This window comes from Vicia villosa, unplaced genomic scaffold (assembly GCF_029867415.1).
Source record: "Vicia villosa cultivar HV-30 ecotype Madison, WI unplaced genomic scaffold, Vvil1.0 ctg.000418F_1_1, whole genome shotgun sequence".
Classification (NCBI taxonomy): Eukaryota; Viridiplantae; Streptophyta; class Magnoliopsida; order Fabales; family Fabaceae; genus Vicia; species Vicia villosa.
In genome coordinates, this window is record NW_026705196.1 from 238847 (window position 1) to 251431 (window position 12585).

General features: G+C 31.9%; 1 protein-coding gene across 4 annotated transcripts; it reads right to left on the bottom strand.

The window, feature by feature from the left end:
• Positions 1 to 7808: 7808 nt before the first annotated feature.
• On the bottom strand, positions 7809 to 12379 carry LOC131627995 (protein SPA1-RELATED 4-like). 4 transcript variants are annotated; one of them, XM_058898858.1, is made up of 9 exons: positions 12224 to 12369; positions 12069 to 12089; positions 10861 to 11916; positions 10351 to 10508; positions 9295 to 10231; positions 9020 to 9166; positions 8574 to 8885; positions 8415 to 8474; positions 7809 to 8319 (listed from the first exon to the last, which is right to left on the bottom strand). In XM_058898858.1, the coding sequence occupies exons 3-9, from the start codon at positions 11680 to 11682 to the stop codon at positions 8131 to 8133; spliced, it is 2625 nt and encodes an 874-aa protein (XP_058754841.1). In that variant the 5' UTR covers positions 11683 to 11916; positions 12069 to 12089; positions 12224 to 12369; the 3' UTR covers positions 7809 to 8130. The 4 variants fall into 4 exon arrangements, with proteins under 4 accessions (XP_058754841.1, XP_058754840.1, XP_058754839.1 ...); XM_058898857.1 differs by lacking the exon at positions 12069 to 12089 and having other exon boundaries at positions 12224 to 12379; XM_058898856.1 differs by having other exon boundaries at positions 12069 to 12378.
• Between the last annotated feature and the right edge of the window lie 206 nt (positions 12380 to 12585).

Genomic DNA, 12585 nt, shown 5'->3' on the forward strand with positions numbered 1-12585 from the left:
TAGACCATATCTATTTGCTTCAAAATAAACTAAATTACCCCATTTATTCCATAGCAACCATTCTTTATGTGTGATTCTTATCATTTTTCAATGAAAATATAACAAGTGTATAATTCCCTCTTATGCGTAAGTAAATTTCGTCTATTTTTACTTATTAAATAATATTTAAGTATATTTATCATATTTTCATTGAAAAATAGTAAGAACCACACCTAAAGAATTACACCTAAATTTTTTCTTATTCCATAATTCTATAATGATCTATCAATTAGTAAACAAACTTTATCCAAAATTGAATATAATTTTTGTATAAGCAAAGAATTGTATTAATCAACATATATTGATTAATCAAATCCAAATGATTAACCCCTTTCAATTTTCAAATAATTATTAATTTTTCTAATGCAAGACCAACTAATTAATATTACTTGAATTACTTCTAATTGAATAGCTTTTATTTTATACCTCTTAATTTTTATTTTATTTTATTTTTCCACCTACAATTTTGCACTATCATAAATAAATAAAGTAAAGTATTATATAATATTAAGTTAAGAAATATTATTAAAAATATCAACAAATAAAAATCTGATACATTATATACTATTTATCAAATAAATAATTTTTAAAATTAAATATGTGATTTGTTCGACTTTAAAATCATTAGTTAAAATTTAATTTAATTTGAATAGTTTCCACAGTAATATCCAAACACATCAACAACAGCAAAAATCGTTTTTATTTAGGTTAATACTCAGTTTTAAAAAAAAAAATAGTTATATATAAATTCATCATTTAAATATTTTATGTCATGTTATCTTTTTATTTTAATTTATTAATAAATATATTAAAATTTTAAATTAATTATATATATCTAGAAGATACCATTACTCAACCAAGTTCTAAATTATTTAAGAACTTATATTTCTTAATCAATTTGTCAACCCTCTTAATTATCATAAAAAGGATTTCTAAATCTAGATTATGTTTTTTTTTTTTTTGAACAAAATCTAGATTATGTTTTGTTTTCTTCTATATGGTTTAGTGGCCATGATATGTCTCATTATCAACACTCTAAGGAATTCATTTAAAAATTTTGCGGTTGTTAAATCATCACCTTCTTTAATGGAATATTTTGAACATAATTTTATTTGATAAACTTTGTGAATATTTCTTTTGCTTTCAAAATTAAACTTTGGCTTCGTGCAAGTTTAGGTGTGTGACATTATGACATAGATAGCAGTTTTTTAATATCGTTTTTAACCCGTCACTTTAGTCTACGAAAGAAAAAGTTATAAAAAATAAGTGATATAAAATTGATTAATCCAACTAGTATTATTTTTAGTAAATGTATCTTCACTCTCCTTACTTTCATAAAGTCAATGAAAACGGTCCAATACGTTTTTAAGTAAAAGTCGATTGTACCTTGGTACATTTCACATAGACGAACTCGTCCGTACGTTTAAAAAGTCAAAGAAGAAGAAAAAACGTACATTACACTAAAATAATATTTTTTAAAAAAAAATTATGTTTAATTATTATAATTTTATCAATTATGTTATCAAATAAAATTTTTTAAAAAATTGATTAGACTTTTATTAAAATTAATTAATTAATTATATATAAATTTATATATAAGTGGATGTTAGAATTAAGTTGACAAAACGAATCAGCTCACACACATTAATAAATGAAATGAGTTTGACTTTTGAAATCGTACACTCAAATTTTTTTTTGAATTGATATAGTAGTATCAAGAAAGTTGAACTAATTAAAATAATTATAAGGCCTTAAAAATATTTTGGTAGATTAGACTAACTATTGTTTAAAAATCTTTTAAATATATTAATTTAATTTATATATACTTAATAATAATTATTTAATTAAAAATAATACTAATATTATTAAAAAAATTATATGATTATAAAATAACACAAAATAATATATATTTATATAAATAATAATAAATTAAATACATAGTGTATTATATTTTATTATAAAAATTTAATAATAAATCTTAAAATATTTATTTATAAAATATCAATATTATCTAAGATTTATGTTAAAAAAATGAAATAAAAGTAAAAAAAATAATTAACAACAGATAAAATTACATTATATAAATAAAAAAATACTTAATTGATTTATGTCCAGCTTTTTATTTTGGCAGTTTTTTGAAAAAAAAAAATTGCATATGGCTGATAGAGGAGTTAAAACCACATCTCAAAGTTGAAATTTAAAACATAGAACGACTAAGTTGTAACTAGATTGCGATAATTTCATTCAACTAACTTTATATATAAATTATATTTTATAATTTCTAAAGTCCAAATCCTAAAAATAATGAGATTCTTAATTTTTGAAGACTCTGAATCATGGGTCTAGTTGTTCTGGTTCTGAGCCGGTCCTAGGTTTCAATTATACATTGGTACATAAATATAATGAAGTACATAGCATATAATATAACACTTTTTTTAAAAAAATTAATTATTTAACATGTAATTTAATAGTTATTGTGAGTTTTAGTGCGGAGAAGATTGCTGGTTTGACTCTAAACTATACTAAAACTATTAAATAGGGGAAGGGTGGAACTTAAAGAATCCACTATTACAAAACGTAGTGGATATTATATAAGAGAAATAAGGGAAGAGTGAAACTTGAAGAATCCACTACTACAAAACTCGTTAACAATAACGTCATGGTCACCACGGTTCTTTACTACACCGTGGTGACATCCCTAAAATGAGGCGCTATCATATTATTTATGTTTTTTGAGTAAAAATTAATTGTATATAACAACAGTTAAGCAGCCAATCGTGGTAAAACCATCAAGCTTTCAAGGGTTCGAACCTCAGCGCCATCATATATATTATTCCTACGTTTGGTAGATAACCGTTGTGAAATAATTTACTCATATATAAGCGAATTAACTCTCACTTATTGACAGTAGCGTCGTTTCCTTCAGTGGAACCCTAGCACCAATTTTTTCTATTCTTCTTCGCTATTAGTCGTGAGTCTTCTGCTTCATACATTAAGGTATTCATCTTCATACATCTTATTGTTAGATAGTTCCCCATTATCTCGTTTGTTGCATGTTGTTTTTGTTGATTAATTGTTCTATTTTTTTCAGATTCGTCTTCATTGCCTTAAAAAAGACCATAGTTTGGCTATGGTACATATTGTTTGTGTAGCTATAGAAAAAATACAAGAAGCATGGAGCTATGATGGAAACTCCATCCACCTTGTATTTCTTTCTCATAGCTTCACAAACAAGAAGTTTTTCATGGCTATTGTATGACTCAACAAGAACTAACACATTTTAGTTAATGAAGAAACAACAACAATATTAAACTTCATCTAGTTTGAGATACAATGAGAAGAAATAGAATTATGAAGTTGTTGTGTAAGCTTCTTCCTCCTTATATTTCTTTTTCATTGCTTCACAAACTAAATGAACTTCAGAGTTGATTCCTGTTCCATGATTAGTTTCAATAAAATGTGTGTCTTGGAAATTTATAATATATTTTTTTTATTGCTCACAAATTTATAATTTTTTATTTTGTTGTATGATGTTGTTTGAGTTTATTATATTCTATGTAGATTGTTTGTTTCAGTAACCTTCCATTGAAAATACATTTATTTAAATTGACATAGAAACTTATAATCTAAATATTAAGGTGTATTTAAAAATCAACTTATATAAATCAATGTTTTCCGGATTTCTCGCATCTCATCATTCAGTTCACGCTCTTTAGCATTTAGAATGTGATTCAATGACCTGATTCCTTCATAACATCAATATCTTCTCTTATAGTATAATTTGAATAAAATCTAATTATTGGATGAGTCTACCTCATTATCGTCACTTATCATCGTGATTGTTATGATGATAAGTTATCATAACAATCACAATGATAAACGTTGATAATGAGATAGACCCAGCTAATAAATAGATATTGTTCAAATTAAACTAGAATCGAAGGAATTGATGCAATGAACTGAATCATACCATTGAACCATATTTCATGTGTTAAAGAGAAGGAAATGAATGATGAGAGACATGCAATTCGGAAAACAGTGGTTTGATTAAGTTGGTTTTCAAGAATAGTTTAATTTTTAGATTATATACTTTGGGTACGAAGTATATACTTTGAGGTGTATGGAAAAACAAGCAATCTACGAAGTATATAACAAACTTTGGGTACTTACCACAACGGTTATATAATGTAACCGTGATGAATTATAATTTATGTTCCAAAATGTCGCTGCTGAGAATTGAACTTGAGACCATTAGTTCTATCACAACGGTTTGTTTAACTAACTGTTGTGATATCGCGCGCGCTTTATAAAATACAACAACGGTCTCAGGACCGTGATTGTAAGTAACGCATTTAGGACAACACTCTACATAACAATGTTTGGACCCGTATGATTATATATACTTTCCAACCGTTGTTAAATGGGTTTTCCGTAGTAGTGATTGAAGCTAGATATGCATCAATCATCAGAAAATTACAATTGATATTCATTCATCTTTATTCTTCTCACTTGTACCAAGCTAGCATGAGTAGCTAAATCTCTTTTTTATTGGGATTGGACGTAGTTCACCATAACAGTATGTATGTTTATTTCTCATGGTGTTATATACAATCTATTTATGAATTAATATTGATTTTATCTTTGTTTCACCATTTAGTTTTATATTTTGGAATTGATATTGAAAAATACTGCTCGAATCTTGATCTAAGATAACCATTTGTTAGATTCTAAACTCTAGACATAGACTTAGGTGTACCATTCACTGTAAAGTATCAATTCATAATATTACCTTATTGTTTAATCGGCTGAAGATTATATTAACTGTTGAAAGGCATTAATACCGCACCAGTTCTAGTGAATACGATGAACAAAATACTTATTTTTGATAGTGAACATCAACCTCGAAGGTTCAATTCTCTGGGTGAGCCACATGTTGTACTATCGAACTCTTTGGAATATACGCTTAAGATGGTGTTCCTATAGATCTTTGTCACCATACTTCACAATCATATCATACATTTAAAATTCTAGTATATTTTTTCTCTCTTATTGGAAGGTCTTATTCATAATCTTCTGGTACGTTTCTCTTGCATTTTCCAGCCCAAAAGATATCACATAATACTGGTAGTCATGAATGCCTTCTTCCCTCAGTCCGGCTCATACATGGTTATTTGATTGTAGCTGGAGTATACCTAGTCGAATTGACCATTAATTTGTTTATGTTTGGCAGTGAGTAGGAATCTTTAGGACATGCTCGTTTAAAATTTGTGTACTCGCCACACATAATCCATTTTCCTGAAGGTTTTTTGACTGACAAGACATTAGAAAGCCAATAAATGTATCTTACCTCAGAGATAAACTTGGCGTGCAACAATTCTTGAATAGCCTTGGTAGTTGCTTCGACTTTCTTGGGAGATTGGCACCTCCTTCGCTAAAACATATATTATATTTTAGGGTTGACATTCAACTTCGATTAATGCATATATTCATTTTAGGATTTTGTTTGTTGGATTAGGTTGTCGTATTTTGAAGGTTTTTTGTTGATTAAAGCTAGGGTTAATCAATTCATTCATTTAATTTGGGTCATGGATCATTTTATTGTTGAGCCAAACCTTTTATTCTTCTTGTGCTCGTTCTATTTTCATATTTGCTTTTCACAAAGATTGTCGTAGTGCTAAAAGAACGAAAAACCTCTTGTAAGAGTTTTTTTGTAATCGGCGTTGTGCTTTAATTTGTTGTATCCAAGAGTATGATACTCTTGTGGAATTATTTTGTAAAGGTTGCAAGATAAACCCATATATAAGTTGTGTAAAAGTCGTGTCTTGTTGTTCTTCAACTTAGCCAGTGTTGAAGCTTTCATTGTATGTTATGGAAAGTTTGTGGGTGAATCTTGTGAAAACTCAAGTGTGTTTAATTGAGCTCACAAGAGAAAACTCTTAGGAACATGAGTAGGCTATTTGTTAGGTCGAACTTGTATAAATCTCGGATGCACTCTCTATTTTAATTTTGTTTGTGTTATTTTCACAGCGATTCTCTCTCTTCATCTTAATCTTCTTTCGTTATTTTTGTTATATCATCCCTGCTATATTTGTTGCATCATCCCTGTGTGATTATCAAACTAAAATAATTTTTTTAAATAATTTTTTTTATAAATTAGTTCAATTTTTAATCATCATAATTCACCCATCCCTCATCTTCTTGTGTTTGAAGTCACTTGACTAACATAATGCAATTGATTACAGTCAACTTAATTGTATCTCTCAATACCTTTTAAATTGGCCAAAGTCAATGATTAAAAGTGTTAGCTCCATGGTTTTGTGGTTGCCAACAATTTTGCTAAAACATGTTTCTTAACAGATGCCGAGCAAGATGTCATAATATCTTGACTAATACTGATACAACATAATTGAGCTTATATTGAAGACAAATGTTCTAACAGATGTCAATGCATTCTCAACCATAACATTTGTACAAGCTTTTTTAAATCTTGACAAATTTGATTTGATTTTGTTATATTTGTTTTAAGATATATCTCAATAATATTTACAGGTCAAGAAGATTTTAATCTGAAACTTTATAATCAAATCACATTAGAATTAAAGTTTCTAATATTGGTTGATTGAACTAATTAGGAAACTTAAAGATTTTTTCCAAGATTCAAAAAGGGGCTCTGCAGATTTGGTGTTGTCTCTAGCGTATGGATTAAGTAAAGATTAAGGCAAAGATTACGAAGCCTATGGACTTCCTGAAGACTATTTAAAGAGAACCCAAACTTAATGGAAATCATCGGAAGAAATTGTAAATTAGGGGAAGCAAAAAGTTGTTGTTTTGAGAGTCTTGTGTGGTTCAAGTCTCCCACGTATTTTTAATACTGTGTGACAGATTGTATGTTGCTTGACTGTTAGTCAAACTATCTGTTCTCATTTAAAAAATTTAGGTATTGAGTTAAGTTTTTGTTCTCACTCTTTAAGATTTTAAGCATAGAGTTGAGTGTTGTTCTTGATCAAAGTTTTTAAGCAAGATCAAGTTTTGTTCATAGTTGTAATTGTGATGAAAGATTAAATATATTATACTGGAAGTGTGGTCTTCCCTTGTCACTAGTTTGTGACTTGTTTATTTGAAGTGTGATCTTCAGTTAGGTGAAAGGTCGTTGATATAGTAACTAGGACTCAGACTGTTAAACATCGTTGCGGTGATTGGAAGTATGATGGCGATTTCTCAAGTCCAGATGTCGGTTTCTAGGCAGAAATAACGCTGGATAGTGATTAATCGAGAAGTTGTAAATGAGGGTGTTTAGTTTTGAACTAATATTGCTGATAGTGGACTTCCTTCCTGACTTAGTAGCCCCCATATTAGGTGTTGTTTACACTGAACTGGGCTAGTAATTCCTCTGTGTTATTTACCATTCTGCATTAATTTTCTGCATATGTTATTTCTGGTTGGTAAATATGTGATCTGTCAACAGATGATGTTAAGACATCTATCCTGATATTGTTGTCTGTGTTGAGACATCAATCTCAACTTAGAAGTTGTGTTGGTTGTGACTTTGTGATTTATATGCGTGCAAAAGTAGCATGTGAATGTTAGTGTTATGTATCAGGATCAGATGCCAAAACATGCCATAACATTTGTCATGATGTTATGTTTAATGTTGAAACATCGATGTTAACAGAAAATTTCAAAAGGAGTTTAAACTAACACGAGAAAAAGCAACATTTATATCTAAATATCATCTAATTCTACATTAAAATGAGTAGCTTCAGCTTCCATGAAGGAAAACAAAGTATATAAAATTGAATATGGATCAAAACCATAATAAAATGTCATATAGATTTTGACCTCTTTTACATTTTTCCATATGCCACTTTATCTACAACACTTTTTTTTTCTCCTTATCAATCTCACTCTTCTCTTTCACCTGTTTCCGCTATAATCTAACAATAATAATGCAAAAATTTGTTATGTTACAACTTGCAAGTAATAATGAAGGAACTTGTATACCCCTATATTATAACAATTGAATATGTTCTTTTAGTTCTCTTACTCACACAAAACTATGAATCATTTTAAGATTGTTGTGTAGAGGTTAACTCAAACCATCTCCAGAATCTTAACATTCCCTGTCGAGTTCGCCGCGATTAACGTTGGCGACTGACCACGCCAACAAACCGAGGAGACAAATTGTGCCGCATCGTCCACTTCGTGGCCGGAAATCGGATCCGTGTTCTGAAACTTGAATTGCAATGCCGGCATAGGGAAGGCCTTGTGGTATATAAACACCTAATCCACATAGATAACACTTATCTTCGTCGGTACTTATAAACGAATAGGAAGAAAAACAAGATGATACAAAAGGACATGCAAAATATATATACCTCATTTGTCTCTGAACCAGTAGCAATATAACCGTCCGATACCGATAATCCCACGAAGTTCTGCAGTAAAAGAAACATCAATCATCAAGATTATATATGACACAGACACGGACACGATACTAACCCGTATAGCAAAATTGCAAGTTATTGTTTGTGTACCTTAACATTTGTGTGACCGGTGAACGATTGAATCGGCGAGTCTATAACTCGAGATGTACACGTAGACAGATCCCAAAGCTTCAAAGTGTTGTCTGTGGATGCGGAGACAAGGTTGACATTGTCTACAAACTTGATGTAGCTCACAGTCTTATTATGTCCGACTAGAGTACAAAGTGGCGCTCTTAAGTTGCGTAGATCGTAGTAATATATCCGGTGATCCGCGGAACCAAACGCAAGGTAACGAGCAGAATCGAGAGGAAACTGAACACAGCATACGTTCGCCTTTGTTTTGATGGTGCCAATACTAACTCCCTGCAGTAACAGCCCAGGTGAGAGAAACAACTCATCATACATCCGGCACAAAAATATACAAAACAAGCAATATAACTGCAGTACGTTTAGTTTTCAAAGCTTGACATCCACCAAGTGCGAAAATGGAATTTTGCCTGATTGATACTCCATAGCTTAACGCAACCATCGTCGCTTCCACTTGCCAACATCGTTGGATCTGCTGATGAGAAATCAATCGACCACACTCGCCGCTCGTGCTCCCTCATTTCAGATAGTACTTGACTTCTCGTAACGTCCCATAACTGAATAAGATAACAAGTTACAACATTCGTTAAAACAACAACCACAGTTTAAAAGAAAACAGTTACTAAAAACACAATTCGATCACGGAGTTCAACCAAAAACAACCTATCATTGGAATTTGACTTACCTGTACAACACCTTCAAAGTTACTAGAAGCAATTTGACTTTTGATGTATGTATTCCAACATAAACTGCTCAACTTTGACCTGCAAGCCATCTCTACTACCGGATAGTGGATATCGCGATCTTCGTTTATGATTGTATCACATTCAAATATTTTGATTTTTTTATTCACACCGGCGGTTGCGAAAAATTCTCCGTCGCGATCAAAACTGAGTGAGCATACTAGGTTGGACGAATGCAAAAGATCTCCTTGCTTCAGGTCGGCTTTTACCTTGACCTTACTGAAAGATAAGTACTTGCACAAACCCTCGAGGAAAGGGTTTATCCAACCACTTGCGCCGTCTCTTCCTTTCTCTTTCATGGCCAGGCTATTGATGCTACTTCGTTCATTTATGACAACAGACCCTCTCCCATCATTTGCTATAGATGAATGTCTAACCGCCTGTCTCCCCGAGGAATACGTTGGTTTGCATCGTGTTAAAAAGTACGCCGACTCGAGTTTCTTGAAGTTTTTCATTAGTCGTGAACTTTTTGAAAGAAAACTTCCCGAACTTTTCTGATCATTCCCTGTGTTATCGTCGCTTTCATCAACATGCACCCCTAGTCTGACTCGTTTTCTAGTTCCTAAACACGCAGAATCTTCGCTATCGATAACGGTCATGGACGGAAAAGTTGATGCTGAACGTTCATCGCTCCCTAGTTCAACACCGGAAATCTCTTTAAACCTAGTTTGCTTCTTGGCCACTTCTTCGATATCCGAACAAAGAAAAGCAATAGTGTGTTGCAATTTTTCAGCAACTTCCTGTTTTCTTTGTTTAAGTAACGAAAGGAATTCGTGTAACAACTCCTGATCTTCTATCTTTTGTCTAATCTCTATCGCTGCTTCACGTTCTTCCATATCGTCACGCTGTTCATTAAGGAACTCACTCTGCAACAACTCACTGATACACAAGAAAATAAACGGTTTAGAAGATATCTTCGGTATTGTTCTACGAAAAAGAAAACAATCCTTTCGAATGGATACTCGATATATAAGATTAATGCGATGAAGATAAATTACCCTAGTGTTGGACGACTGCTAGGATCAGGATGTAGTAACCATAAGCAAAACGAAGCTTCCTTAGGCCATTTTAGAAGTAACTGCGGAGGAAGAACTCTATGTCTAAGACTAGACATTGTTCTACTTTTCTCTTCTCTCGAGCTCAACGGACAGAATAGCTGTTCACATGTAGGACAAGCAAGTTAGACTAACATACAAAGACCATGTTTGGATAAACAGCTTAATTAAGCGCTTATAGAATATTTCTATAACAAAAGATAGAATAAAGCCAAACTGTTCTTGTATAAGTTATAAGCGATTTTCATTAGCTATCCTGGAGAGCTTATGAAAATTAGATGAAAACAACTTACGAAACATGTCATAAGTTGTTTTCCATAAGCTTTCTCGAACAATCTCACAAGTACTTATGTCAATAAATAAACTCAAATAAACCAATCCAAACAGGTGCAAAGTACCGAATTGAAATAAGAACTTAATAATTGTACAAATTCAGCAATGAACCTCGAATACCTCGAATAGAAGAATCCCCAATCTGTAAACATCGGAAGCACATGAACTCGGAGTACCGGAAACCTCTTCAGGACTAGTGTACCAAGTCATCTCCATTTGCAGTATTTGTTTCATCGGAAACGATTGCTTCTTTACTTCCACTTCTTCATCCTTCCTCCGATCTTTCATTTTATTCTCTTCTGTTTCTTCTATTAACGACGCACGAGCTGCATACACCGCACTTGACAGCATGCAACTAGAATCAGACCGAGCAGCCATCGAATTCTTGGCAGGCAAAAAATCTTCGCCTCCTAAACTCTGCGGATGCATCATATCACGAGGACAGTGAGACGTAGGAGTTTTAGCCTCACCGCCTTGCTCGCCATTCATTCCATCTCCTAAAGAATCCGAACCAGTATCCGAACAAGACGCCGATTCAATAAACGAGATATGGTTGAAAGACGACATGACAAAGCACGAAGGCCTCACGTTATGAACAACAACACCTTGACAATGCGCCGCATTAACAATTTCTACTATCTGTCTAAACACATGCAAACATTCGAAGAAATCAACCGACCGATCGGGTTTATCCAACCACTGCCTCAAGCTAATATCATCCCATTCTACCGAAGAAAAGAAACGGTCATTCTCAACTTCATCCTCACAAAACCCTCCTAGGTTTTTGTTTAGATCAAGTTGTAGTCCACCATGAATCCAATCTCTTTCCTTTCTAAACCTAGAATCCTCCGATCCCTCGCCGGAAAAAGGGTTCTGCCTTTGATTCCTATCTGAAACTCCAGAACTATTCAAAGCCCTAGAACTCTCAGAATTATCCTCCATCTTTATCCACTTAGAGTAATTGCACTTGCATGTATACAAAACTCAACAAATCCAACAAAAACAAAACTCTTCCAACTTCTTTCACACACATGCAACTCCATCACCACCATGTTAACTCAAACCTCATTTCATTGGCCACAAAAAACCCAATAAAAACTCAATTACAAGATCAATCTCTCACCTTTCAAACACTAAACTTGATCACAATTCACAACTTCCTTCAAAGCTATCAACCTGAATTCACAAAAAGTATCAAGATACAATTCAAAGACAAATCTTTCAGCAGCACAAAGATGAAATTGAGAACACCCAACTAAAAAAAACAATATTTTGAACTTCAAAAGTAGAACACTAGCATGAAAATAAAAAAATAAAACAACACATACCCTTCTCCAAAAAGTACTGAACTTTATCCAAATTGATCAGAATTTACCACCACCACCCATCACCAAAGTTAATAAATGAAGAGATAGAAACAAACATGTAGAAGACAAAGAGAAAGTGGCAGAGAGAGAGCGAGAGAGAGATAAGAGATTTGTACCAGTGTCACCATAAGAGGATCTCTCCTGTTTCAGCTTAGGCCAAACTCAATACAGAACCACACAACAAAAGTTTAGTTCCACAACTACATTGAACCTTCACAACCTCATAAATTACACACATTACAAAAACAAAAACATAAAATAAAATGAAACACAAGTACAAAACAAATTAAACCTTCCCCACAAATAATACTAAAGATATTTAATATAATATTTATTTAGAATAAAAACATTGTTTGAGAATTATTCTAAAGGAAACTATCCATATTTACATTTCACACCCTAATTACTTTTGTTTCCATATTTGCTTATCCTATATATATATATATATATATATATATATATATATATATATATATAT

Coding starts and splice junctions, on each gene's coding strand:
- LOC131627995 (XM_058898857.1), bottom strand. CDS start 11,682: ATGGAGGATAATTCTGAGAGTTCTAGGGCTTTGAATAGTTCTGGAGTT. Junction 10,232..10,350: donor AGCAGTCGTCCAACACTAGG/GTAATTTATCTT, acceptor CTTGTGTATCAG/TGAGTTGTTGCAGAGTGAGT. Junction 8,320..8,414: donor CTGGTTCAGAGACAAATGAG/GTATATATATTT, acceptor TATGTGGATTAG/GTGTTTATATACCACAAGGC.